The sequence below is a fragment of the Pleuronectes platessa genome, chromosome 13 (genome assembly GCF_947347685.1).
Source record: "Pleuronectes platessa chromosome 13, fPlePla1.1, whole genome shotgun sequence".
Classification (NCBI taxonomy): domain Eukaryota; kingdom Metazoa; phylum Chordata; class Actinopteri; order Pleuronectiformes; family Pleuronectidae; genus Pleuronectes; species Pleuronectes platessa.
In genome coordinates, this window is record NC_070638.1 from 9,051,346 (window position 1) to 9,078,441 (window position 27,096).

General features: G+C 42.8%; 2 protein-coding genes across 2 annotated transcripts in view; both read left to right on the forward strand.

Annotated features, from left to right (window-relative positions):
* The window catches only part of cacna1eb (calcium channel, voltage-dependent, R type, alpha 1E subunit b), a 44,614-nt gene extending 23,800 nt beyond the window's left edge, over positions 1-20,814 (forward strand). Inside the window, exons 14-48 of the mRNA XM_053437748.1 lie at positions 209-321; positions 409-540; positions 870-939; positions 1,357-1,474; positions 2,452-2,519; positions 2,966-3,033; positions 6,002-6,772; positions 7,088-7,308; positions 7,531-7,645; positions 7,759-7,888; positions 9,344-9,403; positions 9,540-9,646; positions 10,170-10,181; positions 10,712-10,808; positions 10,895-11,055; positions 11,512-11,649; positions 11,953-12,154; positions 12,255-12,419; positions 13,012-13,122; positions 13,220-13,300; positions 13,568-13,687; positions 13,779-13,844; positions 14,240-14,331; positions 14,453-14,627; positions 14,721-14,848; positions 15,222-15,318; positions 15,476-15,581; positions 15,723-15,830; positions 15,918-16,018; positions 16,535-16,641; positions 16,721-16,820; positions 18,032-18,136; positions 18,522-18,657; positions 18,782-18,945; positions 19,604-20,814. Coding sequence (XP_053293723.1) covers positions 209-321; positions 409-540; positions 870-939; positions 1,357-1,474; positions 2,452-2,519; positions 2,966-3,033; positions 6,002-6,772; positions 7,088-7,308; positions 7,531-7,645; positions 7,759-7,888; positions 9,344-9,403; positions 9,540-9,646; positions 10,170-10,181; positions 10,712-10,808; positions 10,895-11,055; positions 11,512-11,649; positions 11,953-12,154; positions 12,255-12,419; positions 13,012-13,122; positions 13,220-13,300; positions 13,568-13,687; positions 13,779-13,844; positions 14,240-14,331; positions 14,453-14,627; positions 14,721-14,848; positions 15,222-15,318; positions 15,476-15,581; positions 15,723-15,830; positions 15,918-16,018; positions 16,535-16,641; positions 16,721-16,820; positions 18,032-18,136; positions 18,522-18,657; positions 18,782-18,945; positions 19,604-20,128 — 5,070 coding nt within the window. The 3' untranslated portion in view covers positions 20,129-20,814. The remainder of the gene's footprint in view (positions 1-208; positions 322-408; positions 541-869; positions 940-1,356; positions 1,475-2,451; positions 2,520-2,965; positions 3,034-6,001; positions 6,773-7,087; positions 7,309-7,530; positions 7,646-7,758; positions 7,889-9,343; positions 9,404-9,539; positions 9,647-10,169; positions 10,182-10,711; positions 10,809-10,894; positions 11,056-11,511; positions 11,650-11,952; positions 12,155-12,254; positions 12,420-13,011; positions 13,123-13,219; positions 13,301-13,567; positions 13,688-13,778; positions 13,845-14,239; positions 14,332-14,452; positions 14,628-14,720; positions 14,849-15,221; positions 15,319-15,475; positions 15,582-15,722; positions 15,831-15,917; positions 16,019-16,534; positions 16,642-16,720; positions 16,821-18,031; positions 18,137-18,521; positions 18,658-18,781; positions 18,946-19,603) is intronic.
* A 1,696-nt stretch (positions 20,815-22,510) lies between these two features.
* LOC128454734 (RING finger protein 11) lies at positions 22,511-26,881 on the forward strand. The gene is made up of 3 exons (XM_053438246.1): positions 22,511-23,158; positions 23,445-23,614; positions 24,539-26,881. The coding sequence occupies exons 1-3, from the start codon at positions 23,036-23,038 to the stop codon at positions 24,708-24,710; spliced, it is 465 nt and encodes a 154-aa protein (XP_053294221.1). The 5' UTR covers positions 22,511-23,035; the 3' UTR covers positions 24,711-26,881.
* Positions 26,882-27,096: the final 215 nt, after the last annotated feature.

Consider the following 27,096-nt stretch of genomic DNA (forward strand, 5'->3'; position numbering starts at 1 on the left):
ATGACTCTAGCCCTAACCCTAACCCTAACCCTTATTTAAAAATATCCACCCTACATTTAAAGACCCTAAAATACTTATATATGATAGGCCTCCAGACGCACAAATATGGAAGTGAGGATTGGACTCCAAGAGGCCCACAGCTACCATCATCTACTCAAGATAAATAAACCGTTTTCAGGTTATTTATGTGTTCTAACGTCTTCTGCAGGTGATAGTCGGCAGCATCTTCGAGGTGGTTTGGGGCTTCTTCCGGCCCGGCATGTCGTTTGGTATCAGCGTACTGAGGGCACTGAGACTCCTGAGAATCTTTAAGATCACCAAGTAAGTGGGACAACGAGACATTTCAGCTAAGCCACCTTGTAGAACTGTATATTTGAGAGAAGGATATGTGTGATTTCTCTCTGTCAGGTACTGGGCCTCGCTCAGGAACCTGGTTGTTTCCCTCATGAGCTCCATGAAGTCCATCATCAGTCTGCTGTTCCTCCTCTTCCTCTTCGTTGTGGTGTTTGCTCTGTTGGGGATGCAGCTTTTTGGAGGAAGGTAAGTAGAACCTGGATTTGTCTGTTTCCTCTACAGCACCTTGAACCTACCTCTGTGTATGAAAGGTGTTTTATAAACAAAATGGCCTTGCCTTGTATTAAAGGCTGAACTGGGCTCAAGGAGAGCAGTGGATTATATCTACAGGTTTTCAAATGGGATCTACACCCTGTAAAATGTGCAGCAGATTCTTCAATGGCCTCTTTGATAAGAATAAGAGGAAACTTCATGTCCGGATGAAAATAGCTTGTCAACCTCCTCCTCCTCTTCTTCCTCCTCCTTTTCTTCCTTGGTCATATCTGACCCTGCTTCTCTATCTGCCTTCCCTCTAGGTTCATCTTTGAAGATTACACTCCCACCAATTTTGACACGTTTCCAGCTGCCATCATGACAGTGTTTCAGGTTTGGCTCCCACAGATCCCCTCATTCTGCCTGCTCTCCATGACACATTGCACCCTGGGATATTTCTCACCCCAGGCGCAGATTAAACAACTCTGTTCACTCGCTCTCCACCCCCTGCCTCCGCTATCATCCCACACATCCGTGCGCACATATGCGCACATGAATATCAGACAAGTGAAACGTGAACAAATCCACATCAGATCTACAAAACCAACTGCACTGAGAACAAGTGTTTTGATCAGCACACGTAGTAATTACTTATCTCACTGCCATTTTAATACCACATCTTCAGCTGATTCGTGGAGAGGGACATGTCCCTTGATTGGTGTATTTTTAGACCAACGTTCTCTTGGATCTAACTCAAGCAATGTAATTACACATGTATAATGTTTTAATAGTATGTGCGTTTGCCGACAGATTCTGACTGGTGAGGACTGGAACGAGGTGATGTACAATGGGATTCGCTCACAGGGAGGAGTGCAGTACGGCATGTGGTCATCGATCTACTTCATTGTGCTCACACTATTTGGAAACTGTATCCTGGTGAAGTGATCAGAGAGCTCAGATGTGGCATCTCAACCTCCACACAGTATAAACACTGGGATAAATGGGCAAGACTGCACAGTAAAACAAGCATTTACTGGATTATTCATGCAATTAACATGTTACTTGAGTCAAATATTCAGGGATCTTCCACGAAAACTAGTTTCCTATCAACAGTGTTGCCATAGTTACTTTGAAAAAGTAACTTAGTTACTTTACAAGTTACTTGATTTTAAAAGTAACTAAGTTAGATTACAAGTTACTTGATTTTAAAAGTAACTAAGTTAGATTACAAGTTACTTTATTAGTTACATTCAGCAGCTGCCGACAACACCCCCGCCGCCTCAACATAAAAATGACAACCGGTTTTGCCAACACTAACTTTATTAGACACCGCCGGAGGTCCCCCCCCCCCCCCGCGCGAACGGAGGGTTCCCCCAACGGGCGCTGTAGCTGAGGTGATCTGACGGGACCGACACGCGTCCAGAGTCGCTGCCGCCGACCGCCGTACCCGGTCCCCTCCAACCGGTCCCCGCCTTCCGCAGCGCCGACGGACACCGCCCCGCGGCATACTAGAAGGAAAGCCCCCGCACCGCGGTTGAGCACCTCCCCCCCTAAAAAAACGTCGAGGCGTGCCGCACACCGAGCCTCCGGCGGCGTGGTGAGGAGGGCGACGGGGCGACTGCTCCCCCCGCCGCAGGACGTGCCTAGCGGGTTAACCACAAATACCGAAATAGTAACGCAAGGTGACTTGGACAAGTAATTTTAATCTGATTACTGGCTTGGAAATAGTAACGCGTTAGATTACTCGTTACTGAAAAAAGTGGTCAGATTAGAGTAACGCGTTACTAAGTAGCGCGTTACCGGCATCACTGCCTATCAAATCTGAAAATCAAGTTTATTTACCATAAATCTCTGTGCAAGTGTGTCTCTGTTTGTGTGTGTGTTCCTTAACTGCCTCCCTGTCAGACACACTGCTGAATGTCTTCTTGGCCATCGCTGTGGATAATCTGGCAAACGCACAGGAACTGACCAAGGTTTGAACTGTTTGATATTTTATGCAAACATAATTTTTTACCATTAAATAAATAATTTTGTATACACAGTTTTTTATGAGTTAAGTTACTGAAGCTTCTGTCTAGATGCCATATTACTCACTGTCTGTGTCCTTTACGTACTTCAGTTATTTAGATTTGCAAAAGTTTTAGAGCTGATAGAAAAAAAAGACAGATAATAATTGAAGGAGATACTGACATAACCTTACTTTCCCCCCCTATTATGAGTCACACTGTCATGGTCCTTGATCCTACATGTCCCATAATGCAACTTGACAGAATGTTCCAAGGCTCACATCCTTAAAACTCAACACCCACTGTTTTTCTTAAAGTCAAATCACAACCATCCATTTGTTCGACTTAAGAAAACCTGATGTGTAAAATGAATGGGGAGCCTTACACAACCATATACTCTTTGTCTTCCTCAGGACGAAGAGGAGGAAGAGGAGTTCTTCAACCAGAGATATGCCAGAGGCAGGGATGGCCTGATCTCTGAGTAAGTTATCCATGAACAGTTTACAGAGTCATCATTTGAACACGAGACACCCCGAGGGTCCACAGCCCTTAAGTAAATCTCAGTGTTCCAGTGTGGAAAACTCAGATCCGCTCTCCTCTTGAGCAAATGGAACATTTTGAATTGGACCATTCCTTTATGCAGCACATGCACATGCAGCGAAATCAAACTGGGATTTACTTAAGATACAGGTGCTGTGGGAAAACTGGTGGTGGTGGTGAATTTGATGATCATGCTGCCTCAGTTATTGGAGGGAGGACGTTTTATGAAATCAACAGAGCTTAGCCAATAGACTCAATCGATTGTGGACTCTCTGATGAACGTGCAACAGGCAAATGTTTAAAACAGTGAGTTCCTCGGTTCCTTGGGCTGCATGGTGAATGCAAAAAGAAAGAAAATACGCATGTGTAAGGCATTGATGACACTTTAATGAATGTGTATTGATTGTGCCTGATGGAAAAAGCATGACCCCTTACTGACTGCTTCTGCAGCTTCCCTGAGACGCCATCTGTTTCTGCCTTGGCCTGTGATTGGTTATGAGTAGCCTCTTTTGGTAATGAACTTCCTGCTCCTCCGAGTGACCCGGTGGCCTCCCCACAGGTCCGATGATCCAGTAGGTCAGGAGGAGGGCAGGAGGTGTTTTTCAGAGGACGTCGGGAACAGTGGGGAGTCCCAATGTGTCGCTCTGCAGGGAGGAGGCACACTTTGGAGGGTGTCAGATTTTGGTCAAGCTTTCATTCTCAGTGCGACTTGTGAGATCAGTTTCACCGCTGTGGCAACGGAGCTGTCGTAATGAGGGAAAAGAAACTATCGGGGGCATTAATGACCCGGAGTGACTGACCTGGCTTTTCAAAGGAGTGTACTCATTATTTTTGCATGTTAAAAGCAAGAGTGTATTTACTTTAATAGCAGTTATTCCCTCAAAAAAGATTTGCTTATATATCAGTGACTGTGTTGTTCCTGCTCTCTTGGAGGCCCTTTATTTGTATGAAGAACAACTTGCAGAAACTTGAAACTTGCTTGTAATTCATCACATGAATGTGTCTGATCAACTAAAATTAAGTGCGCTAAGTGTAGTAGTGGTTAAAACCATAGATTAATAATCAACATGTCCTCCCACTGCACAAAAATGAAGCCAAAATATCTTGGATATGGGATCTGCCATCTTGGCTGGTGACGTCATTTGGCACCAGAGTGGGTGCGTGGCGTGCAGCCGTGGTATGAAAGTCCCGCTGATTCATGCATTTCATAATGAGTCAGTTTCAGTCAATCTTGACATTTATAACTAGTTGTATAGCATCACATAACTAAATTAAAACCAAAGAAAACTGGGAATATGAACACTTGAACATACATTAGTGTGATTTTAGAGGGTTTTTAGTTTGGCTCATGTCCCATCCACCAGCATGGAGGAGGCAGGGGTTAAGACACTGCAGACGGCCACCAGGGGGTCATCAAGATGTTTTGTGGTGCAGTGATGTCATCCATCTTTATTAACCTTCTTAAAATGTATACCACACTGGGGACCTTAGTGTTGCTTCCTGGTCTTTCACCAGCTCCTGACTGTTTCTCTATTGTCACTGGAGAAGTATTGATGATATTATATAAATATATAATAATAAATGTCATGTTTTCAATGTTATCTAACCTGTCAAACTGTAAAAATTCTGAAAAATGATAGAAACTAGAAAAAATTGCAACAAAAGCTCAAACCATTCTAAATAATATTTCCAAAAGGAGGATTCATGTCTTGAATTATTAGTTTCAAGCTGTTTTGAGTCTCTGCAAGTTGATTTTCATGTGAAGCGGGAGCCGTCGCTGCCTGCAAAATAAAACCAAAACCAAATGATATGGTTATGATCGATGTTGGCTGGGCAATTAACTTTAAACTTTAAACTTAAAATGTATGGAAACCACATTAATAACCTGTAGACGACTCAAGTCTAACATTTTGTGTATTTTCCATACATTAATCGCTCATTGATCGTAATCAAAGCGAAATTTTGATTGAAGATATTGATTAGAAGTAATGTCGCCCAGCCCTAGACTGTTATAATGAGAGCAGGTCCACAGGAAATGATACAGGTAACAGCGTAGACTCTTTACACTGAACGTATCATTTGTCTGTTACATATTTGAATGTATGTCTTGTATGTGTTGCAGTTTACAAGATGCTGGTGTTAATGTGCATTACAGTGTTTTGATGGTCCCATCATGTTGTCTTGTTTTATGCCTGTTATGTGGCACTGACCAAAATGTTGTGTTCAAGGACACCGCGAAAAAATCAACACGAAATATCCCTCACAACTGATGGACATTAAATCAAGTTCCCCTTGATTAACATTTGAACATAAAAGACTGATTTCAGACCAGTTCAAACCATAATTTTGTTCTGTGTCACAACTGATGTTCTGTGTATGTTGTTAAACACTAATGTCTTGTTTTCAAATAATCACTCATTGATTACATGGACAACAAAAGAGTCTGAATACCAGTAAGTATAATTGAATGAATCCTTGTCACGTAGATTTCCTCTCTTGAGTTTTCCTACTCGATTAGTGAAATTATTTTCTAGATCTTCTCACACTATGTTTCTACTTTAACCCTGCACTTTTCCTTTTTTTGTATTTGTGGGTTTTGTTCGTTTCCTCTGTATCTGTCTTTACCCCTCAGGTATTTCTTTCAGTTTTTGAATGTATATGTACTTTTCAGCTTGAAGTATTTTCCTCATTTTTTCCATGGGAATTTTTTGTGTTTCTAATCACATAACAATATAGATTCACAGAAAAGGTTCCTCCTTTTCTTGCAGCTGTTTTTGTTTGATTTTTTTTTTTATATATATATAACTGGTTTGCTAGATTTCAATAGTCTTGATGTTTCTTGTCAACACATCAATAACTGTGAGTCTCTTGTTGCCTCATGGTGATGTGAAGTATATTGTGCTCCTTAGTGGTAGAAGAAGACCCTACCTATACAGGAAACGTGCAATCCACCGAGGTCGTCCAACCTTCCCAGACGAGCCGGAGTGTGTGCCGGGGGCCCCCGACGAGCAGCCTCTCACTAGCACCAAACCATTCTCCAATCGCCGAGAGAGGAGGAGAAAGGTTAACATGTCAGTGTGGGAGCAGAGAGCCAACCAGCTACGCAAACGCCGCCAGATGGCGAGCAGGGAGGAGCTGTGTGCCGCCCCTACAGAGGACACCAGTGAAACCCCCACCAACGGCAACAATGTCCCCGCCCTCTCCCCTGAAGCCAGTCCGGGTCAGCTGCCAGAGTCACCCAGGTCAGTTGGGATGCCCCTCCCCGAGCCTCCGATGTCCATCTCCATCCCCATCCCTGAGCCTCCGACGGCTGAGCCTCTGGTGAGCTTGAGTGAGGAGAAAACAGCGGGGGCCAACCACCGCACCGCAGGCGGAGGCAGGCACAGGATGGCCCGCAAGTTCAGGCCCAGTCAGGGGCTGGAGGAAGGGGCCCGGCACAGACGCCACCGGCACCGTGAGGCTCGCAGTGAGGCCAAGAGTCTGGACTGCACACAGACGCCCCATGAGGTGCCACAAGTGAGACGCTCGCTCAGCCAGGAGAGGAAGATTCTGGACGAGAGGGAGGAGAAGGAAGAAAGAGAGGAGAGGGAGAAAACAGAGGCGGAGGGAGGGTCGGTCCAAGAGGATGGTGGAACCTGCATCGTCAACCCATATGCAGATGTTGGAGACGACTGCAGAAGGTAAGAATTTATTTATCTGTGAACACTTAATCTCACAAACTCTTATTTTACCTTCCCTTATATACTACATAACTAAATCCGCTTGTCCCTTGCAGTCTCTGTTTTTGTTCAAACACTTTTTCTATCTCAAAGCGTCAGTCACAAGTCCTCCACACATGTTCTGCAAACTGGTTGTGAAGAGATTCCTTCTTAATGTGTGTCCAATGGAGAAGGCTGGAGAGAAAATCCACATTCCCACAATAATAACAACACACTGTTAGATTTCTCTATCCATTAATATTTCAGATTATAAGGATTTTTTCATTCCCATTTCAGATCTGACATCCCTGATCCTCCTCAATGCGAGCTGGACTGTTCCTGGTCCGAGCAGGGGGAAGGCCGCGTGGAGCCGGCGTTGGAGGCCACAGAGTACACTGTGAGCGCCATGGAGGCGGAGAACTGCCCGGTCCCCATCAAACGTGACAGGTCCCACCTGGAGGGGAGCGTGGCCATCGAGATGTCTGCTCAGCCGCTGCTGGAGCTCGCACCCATGACAGGTAGCGCTGTTTCCACTGCAGTCCCACTCATCACTGTGCAGGATGAAGGGGGATTAAGCATGTGTAGGTGTCTCTGACATCTGAGTGCCATATTTGCACTTATCTTTTTTTTTTTGATGAATCCATTGTACTGGTGACTCACATTATTCTCTGTCATAGTGGTTTATGTGGAGCTCCCACCGTGTTTTTATCTCTCCTTTTCCACTCCTGTCTGCGTTTCAGTGAACAATAAAGAGCTGGAGGCGTACCACTCCGAGGAGACGGAGGAGGAGGAACCTCCAACTCCTCCCAAACCCATCGCCCCAGACAGCATGTTCATCTTCAAGGCCTCCAACCCGTGAGCCACCAAATCACGGATTGTCACATCTTTTGTTTCTGCTCTGTCTTATTCTTGTTTCTGCTCACCCATCAAATAACCAAAAAAACACCCTCCCCTGCGCTGATCCACAGCATCAGGAGGATCTGCCATTATGTGGTCAATCTGCGTTACTTCGAGATGAGCATCCTCCTTGTGATCGTGGCCAGCAGCATCGCACTGGCCGCTGAGGACCCCGTGTGCGCCAGCTCGGACAGGAACATGGTGGGATCTTAAAACTTCTCTCCACAAGCAGCTGTGCGAAAGTGTCAGAGTTCAAATCCATATTTTCCCACCTCAGCTCACCTGGTCAGTGGCGAACATGGATTGTTGTGTGTACTTTACTTGAACAGACGTTTATCCTCAAGTAATCGACCGCTTCAATCAGACTCAAAAATAACTTAAAACATCCCCAAATTGTGTGAATAACAAAGTGTGGAGACGCATTTGGTTTTCACGCACATACAAGGTGAGAATCGTCAGTTTTGTCTGGGAAACATAACTGTGCAGTTTGTTTTTCACAACTCTGTCAGAAGGAAAGTGTCAAAGAGTAACCAATTAAACACGTATTGTAAGTAGGCAGGACACACTGGGAAAGTCTGCCTTGTATTGCCCTATAATTTTAATTAGTTAGTTATCATCCTAATAGACCTTTATATAAAACCATGTGTTACAAATTTGATAGTGGCGTTTAAAACCTAGTCTGAAAGACGACGCGATCAAGCTGCATTGTGGGAAAAATTAAGGTTCTAGTTTTTCAAAGTGTTCCAAAACTGGATCTTTTTCTTTTATTTCCATTTTTCTTTTCCCACTCTGTCACTTGTGATTCTGATGATGTAATTGAAGTGTTCTAAAATCTGAATCTCTGGAGCACCTCTTATCAGCACCGAACACATACCTGTGAGTGCTGAGTTAAGCACATTCAGAATATACTGCCGCCTCTTGTCACATTTCTATAAACGTATTCAGTCCAGTAATGATGGTTATAGTTTGACCTACAGTGAACCCACTCATTCAGCACCTGCAGGGCTATTGGCTCTGACTCGATGGGACTGAGGTGTTTTGAGCTTATGTCTTCTGGAGCTTGAGCATTATCACTGTGTTTGAGCAGATTTTGACTATGTAACGTGTTAGCATTATTGTTAGCATTGAAAAAACTAACAAAAGACAATATACACAAAAAGATTGAGAACAGCCAGGAACTAGAGTGTCACTCAGTAGAGTGTATACCTCCACCAAGACCCATCAAATTCAATAATGCTGCACCAATTTCAAACTCTCATAAATATCAGTCCCCTAAATGTGGAGAAAGATCAATGATTCTTTTAAATGAGGATCCATGAATAATTTTTTGAGAAATCAAGTAAACTTTTGAAACATTGCTCAATATTAAAGATAATCAAAATAATCTTGGATCCACCTCATGACCCTGGTCTGCAAATGGGTTCCTCCCTGACTAATACCACATCCTTCAACCAAGTTGCGTGGATATCCGTCAAGTAGTTTCAGTCTGATCTTGTTCACAAACAAACAAACAAACATTTCCTTTGTAATAAATTGAAATTTTTGGATGGAGATTAAACAGCTCCTGAAAGGTCTTAATGATTTCCGAGTGATAAACGAAATCACTGTTTTTATTTGGCACTTTCTTCAATTTGTATTTTTTCTGTTTATATCTAGGTCCTCCGTTACTTTGACTACGTCTTCACTGGAGTGTTCACCTTTGAAATGATCATCAAGGTTGGTGACGGAAACCAACTTCCCTCTGCTAACGACACTTTCAAAGAATATACCTTTGTTTTCTCTCAACTCCTGGTGTTGTTGTGTGTTTAACGTGTTCACGTTTCGTGTGCGTGTGGGCGTGTGCGTCCTCCAGATGATAGACCAGGGCCTCATCCTACACGACGGCTCCTATTTCCGGGACATGTGGAACATCCTGGACTTCATCGTGGTGGTGGGGGCTCTGATTGCCTTTGCACTGACGTGAGTCACTACATGGTGCTGCCTGTCGATGACTAATGACTGACTCACTGCGGCAAATCATTTTTCCCGAGCGTACAGCTTTGTTATAAACAACCTTCCCTCAAAGGCACTTTTTGCAACTTCAACAAAAAAAAAAGAAAAAGAAAGCAGTCTGCTTCATTGTCAAAGTTGGGCAGCGCAAAAGCTGCAAATGTGGAGGCTTGCATGCTCCTGTACGGCGTCTAACTCAGACTGACACAGAAGGAGAACGTGGATTTCTGTGTAATTTGAGGGAGTGTGTCATGACTGAAGTTAACAGTCGCTACGATATATATATATATATTTCTTTCTGTTGTCTTTCCCAGCGTGAGCGTTACAGATTACTAACCAATCCTTTTGTTCTCTTTGTTGTTTGACACGTGAATTTCTCTGTTGTGAATATAGCTGTGATCCTCTGAGCTTTGTTCACCGTGTCTCTCTCTTTATGCCTCGATTTCCTTTTCTCTGTTGTTCCTGGGGATTGTGTGACTGTTGGGGCTTCCAGGAATGTGATGGGGTAAACATTTTAGTCACACTCAATGTCAACTTCTCACCCTCGTTTGTGACGTATTCCTTTTATTTTTTATTTTCTGTATTTTATGTTTTTTTGGTTGTGTTTTCTACAACAGAGTCCGACAGGTATCAGGGGTAAAAATCTTTGAAAATTTGTGGAAAACTAAAACGTAATTTCTTCTTTATAAGTTATATTACTTTTTGTTATGACCTTGATAGTATTAATTAGGCTTTTCACTAACATATTTTCATCATTAGCTTACACTATTTATAATGAACGCAGTCAAATTACACGAAGTATGAAAATGTTTTTAATCTTGACCCCTGCTGGCCTCCGTACAAACAAACTCAAAGTGCAGTTCTGTGTGTCATTGTGTGTTTTTATTTTTAACATGCACTTGTGTACCTTTTTACTTTAACTGTGTTTTTGTCTTTTCCACTGTTGTTTTTAAATGTGTCTTCACTACGTTGCATCTGTGCGTTGGCTTAACTGCACAGCTCTTTTCCTGAGTGCTGTGTTTCCATGTTTAACAGGAACAACAAAGGCCGAGACATCAAGACAATAAAGTCCCTCCGAGTTCTTAGAGTCCTGCGGCCTCTTAAAACCATCAAGAGACTTCCGAAACTCAAGGTATGATGTCAGCGTCTGCAAACACACTCCAGTCTGTTGTTTGTTATTTCCCCGACCTCTGACAGATTTGGTTTTCTTCTCCACAGGCGGTTTTTGACTGTGTCGTCACGTCCCTGAAAAACGTCTTCAACATCCTCATCGTGTATCAGCTCTTCATGTTCATCTTTGCCGTCATTGCCGTGCAGCTCTTCAAGGGGAAGTTCTTCTACTGCACAGACAGCTCCATGAATTCAGAGAAGGAATGCCAGTGAGTGGATACACCCCAACCGCAAAATGACCTTAACTAGATCCTATACCTCCGCCAAGGTCAAACAATTCACAATTCAATCAAGTTGCGCCAAATTGCACAAACTCATAGATTCCAGATTTTTGTCAAAATCCATGAATTATTCTATGAGAAAATTGTTTAAGAAAGTAAAAATATAACTCCTGCATCCACCCCTAATCCAGATCTGCAGTAAAATTGTATTGCTGCTTCCTTGACCTATACAGCATTCCTCCTCCGAGTTTCATGGTAATTAATTAGGTCGTTTTTGTATAATGCCGTTCACAAACACACAACATCCAACCAACACACAAAAGGACGGGGGGGGAATATAAGACCTATTTGGCGGAGGTAGGGAGGAGATAAAATAATACTCTTCATTAAAACTGCTACTTTAATCAGTGATTAACTGCCGCTGGGCTGCTCTGCTCCCTGCAGAGGCTTCTACATTGACTACAGCAGAGACAAGAAGGAGCTGAAGAGGAGAGAGTGGAGGAGACACGAGTTCCACTACGACAACGTCTGCTGGGCGCTGCTCACACTGTTCACCGTCTCGACTGGGGAGGGCTGGCCTCAGTAAGTGTAAAAGCCACCGAGCAGGCGCATCATGTTTTGGGGTTGGCCCCAGTTACCTTTGAGGTCAAAGGTCACTGTGAATATTAAAAACTTGTTGGGCCTCATGAACATTTTACCTTAAGAACGCCTTTTGAGAATTATACTCACAGATTAAATGATTAGATTTGAGTGGTTGAAGGTCAAAGGTCGAGATCATAATGGCCTCACAAAATTGTTTGAACTCTTTTAAAACTGCCTTCAGAAGTTGTTTTTCAAAAGATATGCAGAGGAAATCTGTAGTAAGAGTTTTCTCTCCATCTGTAGGGTCCTGCAGCACTCGACTGACGTGACAGAGGAGAACATGGGGCCGAGTCGCGGGAATCGAATGGAGATGTCAGTCTTCTACGTGGTTTACTTCGTAGTCTTCCCGTTCTTCTTTGTCAACATCTTCGTGGCTCTGATCATCATCACCTTCCAGGAGCAGGGTGACAAGATGATCCAGGAGTGCAGTCTGGAGAAGAACGAGGTGCGGAGCAGTGACACTCCAACACACATAAACACAAAACACACACATGGATCAAGGATCATCCTCTGTGTGCCTGTTGTGTTACATTTCTCCCCTTCAGAGGGCCTGCATCGACTTTGCCATCAGCGCCAAGCCGATGACCCGCTACATGCCCCAGAACAGACAAACCTTCCAGTACCGGCTGTGGCACTTCGTGGCGTCGCCCTCGTTTGAGTACACGGTGCTCGTCATGATCGCCCTCAACACTGTGGTCCTCATGATGAAGGTGAACAACTGATTGGCTCTTTTACAGCAGAGGAGCAACCTTGTGTTTAGCATATTTTCATTTTATAGCACTAACACTGATGAATCACCACAGACAATGACAATCTACTTTTTATTAATATTTATTTTCTTCTGTTCATGGTAATTCAAGTAGAAGTAATTATACATAGACCTCAGGAACACATATTACCATGTTATTTTAGCATAATGTATCATTATTAATATTTGATCAAATACATATTTTTATGATTCTTTGTTGGTATTTTGATGACTGAACTTTCACAAAAATACTTACAAGGCAATGAAAAGTAGATATTTTCACATCAGAATGAAATCAATTGAAACCAAACAGCTTTTTGAACAATACAAATTCAATAAACTTCTATAAAGGAAGATCAGAAATAAATCAGAAGTAATGTTCAATGTACTAAATGTATTGTTATTGGACTAAGATTGTTTTTAAATGTGTTGTAGTGCGTAGGGGAAGTTATCACATCCAGCTAAATGTGACTGATACATTTAGATAGGCCAGTATCAGTGATGTTATTAATGTGTTATTAAATATCAGATTGTTTATTTTTGTTTCTCTTCAGTACCACTCAGCCCCGGCAGCGTATGATATGGTCCTGAAACACCTGAACACAGCGTTCACTGTCCTGTTCTCCATGGAGTGTGTCCTCAAGATCCTGGCATTCGGTTTAGTGGTGAGTATTATGACACAAACAATTTAAAAATTATCAATTTAGATCTCATCTGGATGAACTAGTGAGGAACCTGTACGTGATTCTTCTTTTCCCGCAGAACTACTTTCGAGATACTTGGAATATTTTTGACTTCATCACCGTTCTTGGCAGCATCACCGAGATAATTGTGGATTTACAGGTAAAATTCTGCCAAGACGCCGGTCGTTTTTCACACTGTTGTGGAGCTAAAATAGAGAGAAGACTCAAACAGCGGGTTCTGGATGCAGTATTCTTCCCTCCAGTTTCCACGAGTGTTATGATCCCGGCCTCCAGACACAACTAAAGTCATGTTGTGATGAATTCCGCCATCTGTGTTTTACATGCTGTCTCTCCCCTCTGTCTGCCACTCTCTCTCTCTCTCTCTCTCTCCTTTGCGTCACCCTCTCTCCAACCATGTGCGTCCCAGTCGGTGAACACAATCAACATGAGCTTCCTGAAGCTTTTCCGAGCGGCCAGGTTGATCAAGCTGCTGAGACAAGGTTACACGATCCGCATTCTGCTGTGGACGTTCGTGCAGTCGTTTAAGGTCGGACACATGATTATTATGAATATTTCAGGCAATGTAAGAGAATATATCATTTTTAACCAGTTCTCTCTGCTGTCTCTTCTGCCCACAGGCTCTTCCGTATGTGTGTCTCCTCATTGCGATGCTTTTCTTCATATATGCCATCATTGGAATGCAGGTATTCTTTCACTAATGATGATTGGAAACTCCTTAATGTTAGAAATGACATGACAAACTTATGTGGCTCTTATATATTTATACTTTGGTTGTTTTTAATTTTTACCTTTGCTCAGGGTACGAATCTGTGATTTATCTAAATGGGCGGGGGGGGGGGGGCACAATTAACACTGAGGAGCCAATTATATGTCCAACATCCATTGACTATTCCTGCTTCAGTAAAGGACACATTTAAGTAATTCCTAGTTTACTGATCCCTGAACTTGCTGTGAGGAAAGTTATGAAAGTTATTAATTTTCATATGTGGACCCCAGAAAATGTTGCGATTGCTATGGTGGAAGCTAATGAGGATCTAATAAAACAGACTAGATTAATAGTTGTTCCTGTTTTCTGCAGGTGTTTGGAAACATCAAGCTGAATGATGAGAGTCACATCAATCAGCACAACAACTTCAAGACGTTCTTCAGCGCGTTGATGCTTCTGTTCAGGTGGTTTCATCAGAGATATGTTTACAGCCGGATGGACATTTAACGTTCATTCAAAGTAATAATCTTTTGTGGCTATTTTTTTTTTTTTATCTCATATTGTTTTTAATCCGTAAACCACCAGGAGTGCGACAGGAGAGTCGTGGCAGGAGATCATGCTCTCCTGTCTGTCAGGTCAGGAGTGTGAGCCTGACCCCTCCATCTCCCCCCTCACCTTGTCCCCAGACCACGAGGGAGGCTGCGGGACCGACTTCGCTTACTGCTACTTTGTCTCCTTCATCTTCTTCAGCTCCTTCCTGGTCCGTCCTCAAACAAAATCCAGTGATATTCCTGCAGCTTCCATTTCTGCTGGGGTTTCCTCCTCAAGCCCCTTTTCGATGTTTCCTCTTTAGATGCTGAATCTGTTCGTGGCCGTGATCATGGATAACTTCGAGTACCTGACTCGAGACTCCTCGATCCTCGGCCCCCATCACCTGGACGAGTTTGTCCGCGTCTGGGGGGAATATGATCGTCTGGCGTGGTGAGACTTCATTTATATTACTGCTGCTTTTTTAAATGTTCAGTTTTATTTGGTTTTAAACAGAGATGATCAATGTTCTACCTTCCTCCAGCAGAGGGCAGCCAAAGGTTGTGAAATACCTTAAATTCTAATGAGTAAACATAAAACAAGCTAGTTTTCATTCAAAGACATATGAAGATTGACAAGAATGATATAGAATAGGTTTTTGGTAAATAAATAAAATGATATAGTGAAATATTGAATAATTAAACACTGTGTTACAAATGCCAAACAAGAATTATACGACCATGAAATGTAACCTACCTGTATTATGAATAATGTTTATACTTACTTTCATTAACCTCCCACCTCTTGCTTCTGTTTTCTTCCGAAGCGGTCGTATCCACTACACGGCCATGTACGAGATGTTAACACACATGTCTCCACCTCTGGGCCTGGGAAAAAAATGTCCTGCTAAGATCGCATACAAGGTACTGACAGGGTGATCATCTCAAAAACTGAAAACTCAAGTAAAATCCTATTCGTGTAATATGAATACACAATGAACTGTAGTAAAAGTTGACCTTGATGCGATTCAAAGTAGAAATAGCTTCTGATTGAATTTGCTCCTGTCTTCTTCTCCATCAGCGGTTGGTGTTGATGAACATGCCCGTGGACGAGGACATGTCCGTCCACTTCACCTCCACCCTGATGTCTCTCATCCGCACGGCTCTAGACATCAAGATCGCCCGAGGTCAGGGTGCATGTAATGGATTTTATCTTCGCATTTGGGACAGCAGCTCCTCATCATTTTTATGATTTGCAGAATATTGTTTTCCCCTTTCACGGCATCAGTATAACATCAGTCTGTTTTGCCTGATTGCGAATGTCGAAGGTGGCGAGGACCGTGTGGCCCTGGACTCTGAGCTGCAGAAAGAGATCAGCATTATTTGGCCATATCTTCCCCAGAAGAACTTAGACCTCCTGGTACCAATCAACAAAGGTCTGAGTGGAACAACAGAAGGAAAAGTCAGTGTGAATGTTGAGGGGGAAAAGCTGACAGTTAATTTGAGTGTGTCTGCCCTCACAGATAGCGACATGACCGTGGGGAAGATCTACGCCTCGATGATGATCATGGACTATTTCAAACAGAACAAAGCCAAGAAGCTCAGGCAACAACTGGAGGCTCAGGTCAGCTCATGATCAACTTTCTGACACTGGAGATCATGTTTTACATCCATTCAGCGTTGGTGTGGGTAAAGATTAAGGGACTTTTGCAATTTTTCAACATTTTGGTCCGGCCTTGGCAGATGTAGCCTGGTGGCTCTTACAAGGTCGGTGGTCGATAAGACTGGAAATGCCCTATTTAAACACAATTAAATTAGCATGTATGAACTCGACCTTGTGCCATGCCAGTTTTGTAATGTTAGGTTTTTTCTACATTTAGTTACTTATTGAAAGAGACAAACATATAGACGCACAACCTTTCCTCTGGGCTCCATAGTGACCACACATAGAGGTGGGAGGAATGAAAATATCCAGAAGCTCCTGAAATGAGATTCATATCAAATCTTTGCTCTTTGTTTTATCAGATATTTCTTGCACTGCTCAAATTCCTAAATGTGGCCTGAATCACTTGAAAATGAAACTGGTGTGAAATCGGCCGACTTGTATGTGACCTTTTCGTATTTCTGTCTCTGATTACAGAAGAGTAGCTTGATGTTCAAGTGTCTGGATGCCGCCGCCCTGCCAGGGGACATCCTCTCCAGCACCCAGCCTCTGCCGATGATGGCCCACAGCGCTGGTTCTGCCCTGTGAGTCTGCGAATGTGTGTAAAAGACTTTGTGTAGCTCTGTTTGCGTTTGCTTATTCTTGTGCTCCGTCCCGTTACAGGACCAGAGGAGGCTTCCTGGCGTTGAGCCCGATCTCCCCCCAGGAACTGTTTTTGCGGCCGATAAGCTCCGACACTGACGCAAGTCAACAGCAACCTCTGGTAAGGAAGAGGGTGAACATTAGTAAACAACATTGATACCATAACCATGATTTAGAGCAGTGGCTCCAAACCTTTTCGTTTACGACCATTAAAAACAACGTGTAATAGAATAAAATCGATAAAATGAATTCAGTAAAATGTTATGTGGTTTTATGAAGCAGAGCCACTCTCTTGTTTTCATATAAAGTGCTTCACTCATATTTAATGCATCTCAATCCCATTCCTGTAGCCTCAGTCTGCTATTCAGCTGTAATATGAATGGGAAAATTCCTGTTGGTTTGGGTTTGATTATCAGATACTGAATATTCAAAGACTTAGATCCAGATTAGGAGCCACAGAATTTAGAAGTTGAATTTTCCTTTCAAACAGAAGCTCAGGAGCACCTCAGTAATTTATCCATGGTTGTGAGCAGTTATAATTACTAAATTATGAGTTTTAACTCTTAAGGAAACAGTTTCCCTGTCTTCCTTCTTTCTTTTGATGAGAATTTATGGATCGAAATTATTGTGTGGTACTTCTTCTTCTCTCACGTTGGGAACCACTCAAACATTAAACCGTAGAAAATGTGAACCTTTCTGACACTGCTGTGACTTTTCTTCCAGTGCCTTGCAGAGCACGGCACCGCTGACTCTCTGTGCTCCTGTCTTTGGTTACGTTTTAGTCCCTTGGAGGTCGGATTAGTTGGGGCGGACTGTCACACTGTTGATGTTTTGCTGTGTCTGGTTTTATTTACTGGTCCCCTTTGCCTGCTAGATGAATGACGCGACTTTGCTCTGAAATCCCCACATGTTGGTGTGCAGAGGAATGTGTTTGACCCCTGGAGAGATGTTGTCTGGCTCTGTTTGCTTAGCGATGAAGACCTGAATATGCATGAATACATGTAGCTGAGATGTGGATCCCATCTTTTCTTTGTTTTGTTTATCGTCTCTTCTCGCTCTTCCTCCTCGTTCACAACCTCACTCTGTTTCTCTCCTTCCTGGAGGTGAAGTTATCTCTGTTGCTAGTCGTCGACCTGTCCGTTGTTTTGGCTGGAATGGCTTTTGATTGGATGGCGATGGTGATGGCAATGATAGATGAGCCCTCAGTACTGAACTGGCTTGGCTGCCCCCCCCTCTCACCTGCCTTGGATGCAGAGGCGGTCCTGGTGGGGACGAGCCTGACTGGTGCTCTGTCTCTCCTTGCCCTCCTCTCTTGTTTCTGTGCTCACCTAGGTGGGCGAGTGGAGTGGGGGGATTGAAGCCCCTCTGGAGCTTCCAGTAGGGAGGGGCCTGTGTGTGCGGGCCTCTTCCATGCCTCGTCTGGCTGTAGAGTTGCAGGTACACACATCTTCCACGACACGGCCTCTGGGCTGGACCTCGGGGAGTTCAGTGGCTGCATGGGCTCTGATGCCGCTGTACCTCTTTCCTTACGTGCACGACAGAGTTACATCAGTAGAGATTTGGTTTGTCCTTTGGTGCGTTCGGAGTGTGATTAGGCTGAATTGTGAGAATGGGGTGTGATACTTGAATGCCGATGCCTTGCCTTTTGACCTCAACCTCTTCATTTCATCTCCAGAATACAGGAAAGACTAATGAGTTACGCATGTAAATGAATTGCAAACACAGTTTCTGAATTGAATAGGAATTTTTAAATAAGTATGTATAATGTTTACAGAGTTCTACGCTGTGCTTGTATTTTTGCACGTGTGTTTTCACATACAAGGACATGGAGGTTGCCGGTGGGTCCATGAAGCGTTCGGTGTCCACTATTGGGGATCAGCGGGTCAACGGTCTCTGGCAGGACGAGAAAAGTCCAGAGCGACTGTATCGACCTCGTCACAAAAGCTACAAGGCTGCCGGTTAGTCTGCTCATCTGATATCATCACAACAGCTCACAGTTTAACCCCAAGTCACACTGGGCTTCCACCTACATTCTTTACACTCACCTCTTATTTTATTCTGTTGTCTTGTGCTGTCCACTAGTCTCCCGGTCAGATCACAAGCAGCAGGCTGACAGGGAGCGTGGCCGCTCTAAGGAGCGCTGCCACCTCCTCTCACCAGACACGTCTCGCTGTAACTCAGAGGAAAGGAGCCAGCAGCCCTCGTGCTCTTCCAGTGTGGAGCGAGCACACGTCCAAGATAAACAGGTAGGTCAGAAACACTCAGGTCGGCCCAGGGATTCAGGGACCTGCACAGGAACGACAGCGTCTCATAGCACTGAGCTCCAGTTACTCTGTGTCTCTCACTTGACTTAAAAATTTACAATTTACCTTTTCACACGTGGCCCTTTTCCTAGGATGTGGAAATTAAGCTGACATGTCTTCCTTACTCAGCTGCCATGTTCACAAATTTGAAAACACATTGGCGGTCTTTCCTCTTCTGTTAAACACTCATTTTGACTCATTTGACTGAATCATCCACTTATAGTGATCTGCATCTTGGCAAAAAGTCACTGTGGCTCTAAATCATTGACTCTCTGTCACTGTGATGTCATTATTCTGTTACTCTGTAAACACATTCTTGTGAACACAATCAAGAATGATAAATTTTAGACATCGTCCTTTAAGATAACAGGTTCAAACTGATACCAGATATGTAGAATATGTTGATTTAAAAATAATCTTCAAGCTAAGTAATGAGCTTTTCAGTTGAATAATTACAGCACGATTTCCCTTGTGACATACTTAGACCAGATCTAATCCTCATGGAGAAGATAAACGAGACAAAGTACTCTTACTGTGAGCAGACTTTTGTCATGGAGTTCATGTTGGGACATAATTCAATCCAAGTGCCTCTTATCCTCAGGGAAACAGCTCAGACAGTCCAGTGCCCTCCACCTCAGAGTCCAGCACCCCCAGTGGCCGACGACCATTATCGCAAACCCCGACCCGGTCCCGCCCTCACATCTCCTACTCCCCGCTCGTGTCTCGCACACAAGCCTCTGTCGGTGAGGATGAGGACGAACAGGGCAGCCCAGAGACCATGAGGCGAGGCAAGCCCACCAGGGAGGCCAAAAAGGGGGTGGCAGGAGCAGGGCGGGCCGAATCCGGCCAACAACCGTCCCCGCCTCGACGCTACCCCTCAGAGCCATTCCTGGCCTCACAAGAGGGGGACCACAGCCCTGACCCCTCTGGTCCCATGGAGACCTTGACCTTCGAGGCCGCTGTGGCCTGCAGCCTGGGACGCTCAAACACCATCAGCTCGGCCCGCCCGCGTTTGCGGACTGGCTGGCAGGTCCCCAACGGACACTTTCGGAAGCGTTTGGCTCAGACGGCCTCGGTTGCGGGCTGTGATCCTCTCAGTGACACAGAGGAGGACGACAGGTGCTAGGGACGGGAGGCACAGTGTGGAAGAGAGGGGAGAATCCCAGTGGAGGTGCTGGAGGAGGATGCTGTGCATCAGTGTACAGAGTGAGGATCAATGTGACTCTTTCTGCATCCGTGCATTGAGGCAAAGAGCCCTCTGGATGTTTGGTCAAATGTGAACCCAAAACAACGAGGAACAATACTTCCTGAAACTGTAGTTGCTAATTCACACAGAACACTGACATTAAATAAGGTCTATATCCTGACTTGTACTTGATGATAGAGAGTAATAACACATCAGAAATAGTCATGGGATGCAGAAAATACACAAAATAAATGGATCAAATTGTTATTTGTGTCAATATAAGGTATTTTCATTTCTGAAGATGTCTCTAAATGATTCGGTGTTGCTCTGAACAGTATTTATCTGTGGGGTGTGTGAATATGTAACTACATTTTCTTATAAATAATATGTTTTGTAAATAGTTTGTGATCATCCCACCATTGCCATTTAGTAGACCAGATCAAACGATAAGCCATCACGCAGAGACGATCGGATACTTTACCAGACAATGTGGATTCTAATACTCAATAATGCTGGATTTTTTTACAGTGTGAATGAATGTGCAGGGGGGTAAAACTGCCTGATTCTCCCCTACATTATTCCTTTATGGTATTGAACATAATAATTTGTGAGATAAGAATCAAGTCATAGAAAATACACTTATTTGTTATTACTCCCAGTGTTATTGTTAAGTCATGCCTCCGCCAAACTGAATACCTTTAAAGTTTCCTCGTCATCCTTCAAAACAGCCTGTTACTTTTGTTTTACCAGTCTGCACCTTTAAAATATAAAATTTCAAACAGTTATATTTAACCTTTAATTTTCTGTCATTTTACATCATTTCAGTCCAACCTCTCATCTATTTTTACCTTTTTTCTTCCTTGTGAATATTGTATGAACCATTCCGGACGATGACTGTAGAAACACTGTAGACACACCATGACACATTTTGCTTCACAAATCTACATTACTCTATTGCTTACTAATAATGTACAGAGAAGTTGTGCTGTTTGTAACATTTAGGGGAAAAAAATATATTAAACAGCATCAGTTGATGAGCTTTAAAGGTAAGGGAATCGTTGAAAAAAGGTTCATTTTAAGATTTGTGTATTTGTCTTGTTTGCCTGAAGAGGGCCAATTCTGTGAAACTCACTTAACCAAAAACATGGAGACTTGTATCATAAATTCCTGGAATGCAAATAATTTGTGGGTTTTTATGTGTACAATAGCTGTATATACAAATAAAGGTGTCCTCAAGTTGCCACTGCTATTGAATGAATTTGTTTCCCTATCCAGTCTATAAAGTTATATTATTAGAATGATATTTGTGGTATTTGACAGCTGTATACACTGAATGGCTTGATTACATTTCTTCTATTTAACATTCTATATAATCAATGGAGACTTATTCATTTAGGAGAGCTGAATATCAGCATCAGAGAATTCAGACTCAGAATCAAGACCAAGAACTGCCTATTAAGTATATACTTAAGTATATACTTTTCTGTTTTGAGTTTTATTTGTTGATCTGGCTATGGTTAGCTAGCTACATAATAATCTCTCAACAGGTAGTTAGTATTATACATATTTGTCTTTCTCACTAGTAATGGATTGTAACATAAGACTTTACATGCATCAGATGTGCAAAAGCAGCTGTGTGAAATGTATGGCAGGTGTTCCGCGGCGAATATGTATGTATGGGTCATTTTTTACCCATATGTGTAAAAGTGTTCAAAAGTGAGTAAGGAAAAAGGAAAGTAATGATATGTGGTAATCACAAACAAGATATTTAATGAATGAGATTTATTTAAAAAATATAGCAAAGACACACTCAGAATAACACAGAAAATAAATACAGATCACGTTTGACCCATGTTGTGTATCAAAGGGTTAACACACAACCACCCACAAACAAACAAAAGCAAAAATAATGGATAAATGTGTTTATTTACTTTAATTTCTCACTGATATGGCTCTTTCCTAAAATTAAAGTGATGTTTTTGTCTGTTTAATTGTTGGGGACTAAATGGTTCAGTGCTGACATGCAGAGAAAACAGAGTTTTGTCCCCCAAGACTTTAACTAAAATAATCATAATAGTAACATATTGTAGTTATTGCAATAATTTTAACAAAAATTTATATGTATCGCACATCCATAGATAATACATATATATATGTATATAATTAGTCCATTGTTCATAACAATGGACTAATTGGTTCTCTATTGATTATAAACCAGTTATTCGTTTGTTGTTGTCGTCATTAACATGGGCGGGACTCGGTGCTGTCTGGGAACAACGTCACCGAAATAATCCAATCAGCGGCGCATATTCACCCCACTGACGTCATATACAAAGGACCGATAACATGTCGTCTGGGTGAAGAAGGAGCGAGCAGCTAGCGAGGAGACAAACTGAGGCTTCCCACTCACGAAGTTAAAAAGGAAGACATGTCGCCTCGGCTCCTCCGTCAGACCACACAGACCATGAACTACTGTCTCCGTTAAAGTGGACATTTAGCCGGAATTACGCTTCTGACAAAGTAATGACTGATTCCCGTCACGGAAGTAGGACAACAAAAAGTAGCTAGCTCGGCTGCTAGCTGTCGTTAGCAAAGGAGTTCTTTGTTTTGTTTCCCCGTGTCAACATGGAGAGGAACTAGTGCGGATGTTGTGCTCTGTCGTTCAACGTTTACGCAGCGGGTTCACAGCCATGTATCTGGTGTCTTCTGATATTACATTCATGGTTTCTGGAGTAGTACGAGGACAAATCTAACATTAGCCAACGAGAGCAACTTTAGCAACAACAAGATCAGGTTGCTTTAGTTTTTTGTTTTGTTGACGTCGGCCAGGAGCGGAGACACGAAGACATGGGCAACTGTCTCAAGTCTCCCACATCGGACGACATCTCTCTGCTTCATGAGTCCCAGTCGGACAGAGCGAGCTTCGGGGACGGGATGGACCCGGACCTCGAACCACCTCCGCCGTACCAGGTCAGTAGCTGTAAACACACACATGCTGAAGTACGAGCTTATTGATGCACGTTTCTGACACATATGGGACAAACTGTCAAATGAGATCTTGTAAGATAAGACTCCAAATGTTAAGATACAGCAGGTTGTCTTCCTAAACAAACAGTGGCTTTGTGTCATAGTCACAGAACAGCTGTTCAGACCAGACAGATGCTTCTATCTGTCACTCCACCTCTGTGTAAGTGAGCTGGTATTTGGAATAATGACCGTGTTCATTTTGTGTTGCTGTTTCTCTGTGTGTCACCAGGAGCAGGCTCACATTCCCATATACCACCCCACACCCAGCCAGGCCCGTCTGGCCACACAGCTGACAGAGGAGGAGCAGATTCGCATAGCTCAGCGCATTGGCCTCATCCAGCACCTCCCGAAGGGCGTTTATGACAAAGGAAAAGACGGCTCCGAGAAGAAGATCAGAGAGTGAGTACATTCCATTACTGAATCTGAGGTCATCCACAGGGGGAGAAGCGTTTGAGACTGGGGTTAAATGGTTGTGCAGCATACATGCAAGAAAAGCTGTAATAATTAGTTGTGTGCTGAAATGATCAGCTGTTAAATCAACAGCAGGCTAATTAAATTAAAATCCTTTCCGGACATGAATTAAATCCAAAAAGGTTCATCTCTTTTCCTCAGAATTACACACTGCCTTAGAATGAATTGGATTAAAGGTTCAGTGTGTATATTTTACTGACATCTAGTGGTGAAGTTGCCCCTAGCCCTTAAGCCCTCAAAACTAACAAGATATTTTTTTGCTTTTTTTATTCTAATGTCTCTGTAACATGAATCTCTGACAATCCAAGTTATTTGAAGGTGTCTTGGGCTCTTGGAAAGAGAGATTGTATCTTTTTAACCTGTGTAGCTGCTCTAGATTGTTTAACCCCTTGCAGCCCTAATACCATTAACAATATTTGTAATGTGGGTATAATGGCAGAGGACAAGCAACCAGTAGTTTCAGTTCTATTCAGGTAGATTAATGCTCAGATACATTTTTATTATATATATTTTAGTCTCTAACACGATGAAACCCAAAATAGTGTGATGTTTTTTTATAGTTTTTACATTTGTTTTGTCATGTTTACATTAAACAGAAAGGCATCTAATTGACACTTTGACAGTCTGGAACCAGAGAACATTAAATCAATCAATCAGAGAAATATCAATATTGTTTCTGAGCTTTCGGATGTTTAATTATCTATTTAAAGGACTACTTTTCAGTTCTTCATAGCTGTAATGTCTATTTTTATACAGCTACTACTGACAGCTGTGAAGTTATATAAAAACTCAGAATAATGTTGAACATTTGGGATGGGACGCGTTTAACCCCTTCACTTCCTTTCTTCTCAGGTGTGTGATCTGCATGCTGGACTTTGTATACGGCGACCCCATCCGGTTCCTGCCCTGTATGCACATCTACCACACGGACTGTATAGACGACTGGCTGATGAGATCCTTCACCTGCCCCTCCTGCATGGAGCCTGTGGATGCTGCCCTGCTCTCCACCTACGAGACCAACTGATTCTTCACCCCCTCCTCCCCCACGCTTACATCACACACGGCCCCTCCGACCCCGCACACAAACCCTACAACTGCCCTCTAAATAGGTTGGCTGTTGTATTGCACTTTGAAAATTACCAATTTTACTCACCCAACGTTGGCCTTCCATGTCCCCCAAGTCAGAATAAGCTGGTCTTAAAAACATCAGTTACACAAGTCAGTGAGAGACTGTTTCAAGTCGACCCTGCATGATTGTGTGTTTGTGTGTGTTTATTGTGTCGAAGTCGCAGCCTGCGTTGACGGTGGGCACATGGGATTTTCTTTTTGATTGACCTGCGTGATTGGGGAGGGGGTTTATGACTTTGCATTTCCACTTGAGCCGGCCTCAGTGGTGTTTCTCCTCAGCTGACACCATTTCCCCGTCATTCCCGATTAATCATAGTGTAAATGGACGAGTAGGTTAACTTAATTATTGACCAAAATGTTAAAGGGTGTCGCTAGAAGTCTGTTAGATTAAAGTCGATGTTTCCGTGGCAACAGTAAGCAAAGACTTCCACATATTGATCTCCTGCAGACCCACACTTTGGAAATGTGTCAACACACAACAGACGAAAAAAGGAGGATTACAAAAAAAAGGAATGCACGCACTTTACAGAAATCACCCAAAGTCTATAAGTATACATTCATTCATAATGGAGGTCAAGTCCACATATTTGTCTTTGGCTTCTTCAAATAATCAGACTTTAGAAAAAAGCTTAGAGCTGAAGGAATGAGATGATGACGATGTGTAATGTGAATGTGTCACCAGAGGGGGGTGTAACCTAAATGGCAGCCAGTGTAAAGGGCTCATTCGTGCATGGGCAGGTTGGATCGGTGAGTCCACATTAGAAAAATGCTTGCATTCACACGTTTCATCTGATCCAGAGATTTGCACTTTACGTATAGGACAGTATCTAAAACAATATATTAATATATGTACCTTACAACCTTGCACTATCAATACTTCATTCCGCCGTTTCCTGAGATGCAAATGTTATATAGCTGATAAAACAGGTTGTCGGAGCTGTCAGTAGTCACTCACCACGTTGAAGTTAGCCCGACGATGTATATCATGAAGTCTGTGATTCAGTAGCGTGAGCCTCTGCTTAAGTCTGGATTCTTGTGTGTTTTTGTGTGTTAGTAAAGGGACAGAGGTTTGCTCGATGTTAAGGGAAAAGTTTGACATTTCATAAGATCGGCTCCTTGAGTTTCTCACCAAGAGATGGATTAGATGGACGCCGCTCTCATGTCTGTGCGGCGACAGTTAGCTTATTTTACTATAAAGACCCGGAAGAGAAGCTAGTGTAAAAACTAGCGAGAGGTAAATATGAAAATATGCCAACCATCGATTTTTGGTTTTACATGGAGTTGTGACGTTACACACAAACAAAACTTGTAATAGGACAAATTCAAATTTTTACATTTCATTTACACATTGAACAGATGATGTATAGCATATTAATTACTGAGTTGTTGTGGTGCTGTTAGGATACTTCATTTTTATATTGACTTTTGGACAAAAGGTTAAAGCTGCTTTCCCTCGGCTTCAAGATTTTGAGCTAAACTGAGCTCACTTTCTTGTAGGTCCATATTTATTGTTTGAAAGAAGAGCAAATAAGTGTATTTCCAAAAACTATTTCTTTAAGAAAAACTTCACAATTTTAGAGTTTGAATCCACATCCCGTTGTCACATTTTTCTTGTTACTCTACAATTATGTTTGTGTTGCTTTGTTTCAATTCACTGTAGCAGAATAGTTACAAAAGTCAAACGGTTCTTTTGTGTATGTGGTAGTGTGGCTTTTCTTTATCTCTGTTACCTGTGTTTTATCTTTTACCTTCACATCTTCCACACGCGTGTAAAATTCATTGTGTATTAGGACAGTAAGTATATGACTATATTACACTGGTGGAAGCCCGGCTGTGCAAACCTCTGTCCCATCCGAATTTCAGCGTCTGAGCGACTTCTCTTAATGGTGTGATAGTCTGAACTGAGATATCAAGTTTTCCATTGAGCCTTTCCTTTGCTGTGTTTTTCAGCTTAAGTTTATTCTGAAAATGAATATTTCCTGTAATCTTTCTTTTTTTTTGTTCTTTTCCGAAGGCTGTAAAGCCCTCATGTAAAAAAAAAAAATACAAATAAACACAAAGAGAAATTGTTTTTGTTTGATTAAAAAAAAAGCAGGGGGGGCATTTCAACAGGGGGAAAACAATCTGTGCTTGTGAGGGGCCGATTTGTAACCCGATGATTATTAAGATGTGAGATTACAGAGCACACGATTGCAAAATATTTCTCTGAGCATTTCAATAATGAAATCCTAAAAGCTGGCAGCGGCGCAGGAAACGTGACCGTGTAATCAGGGCTCTGCGTT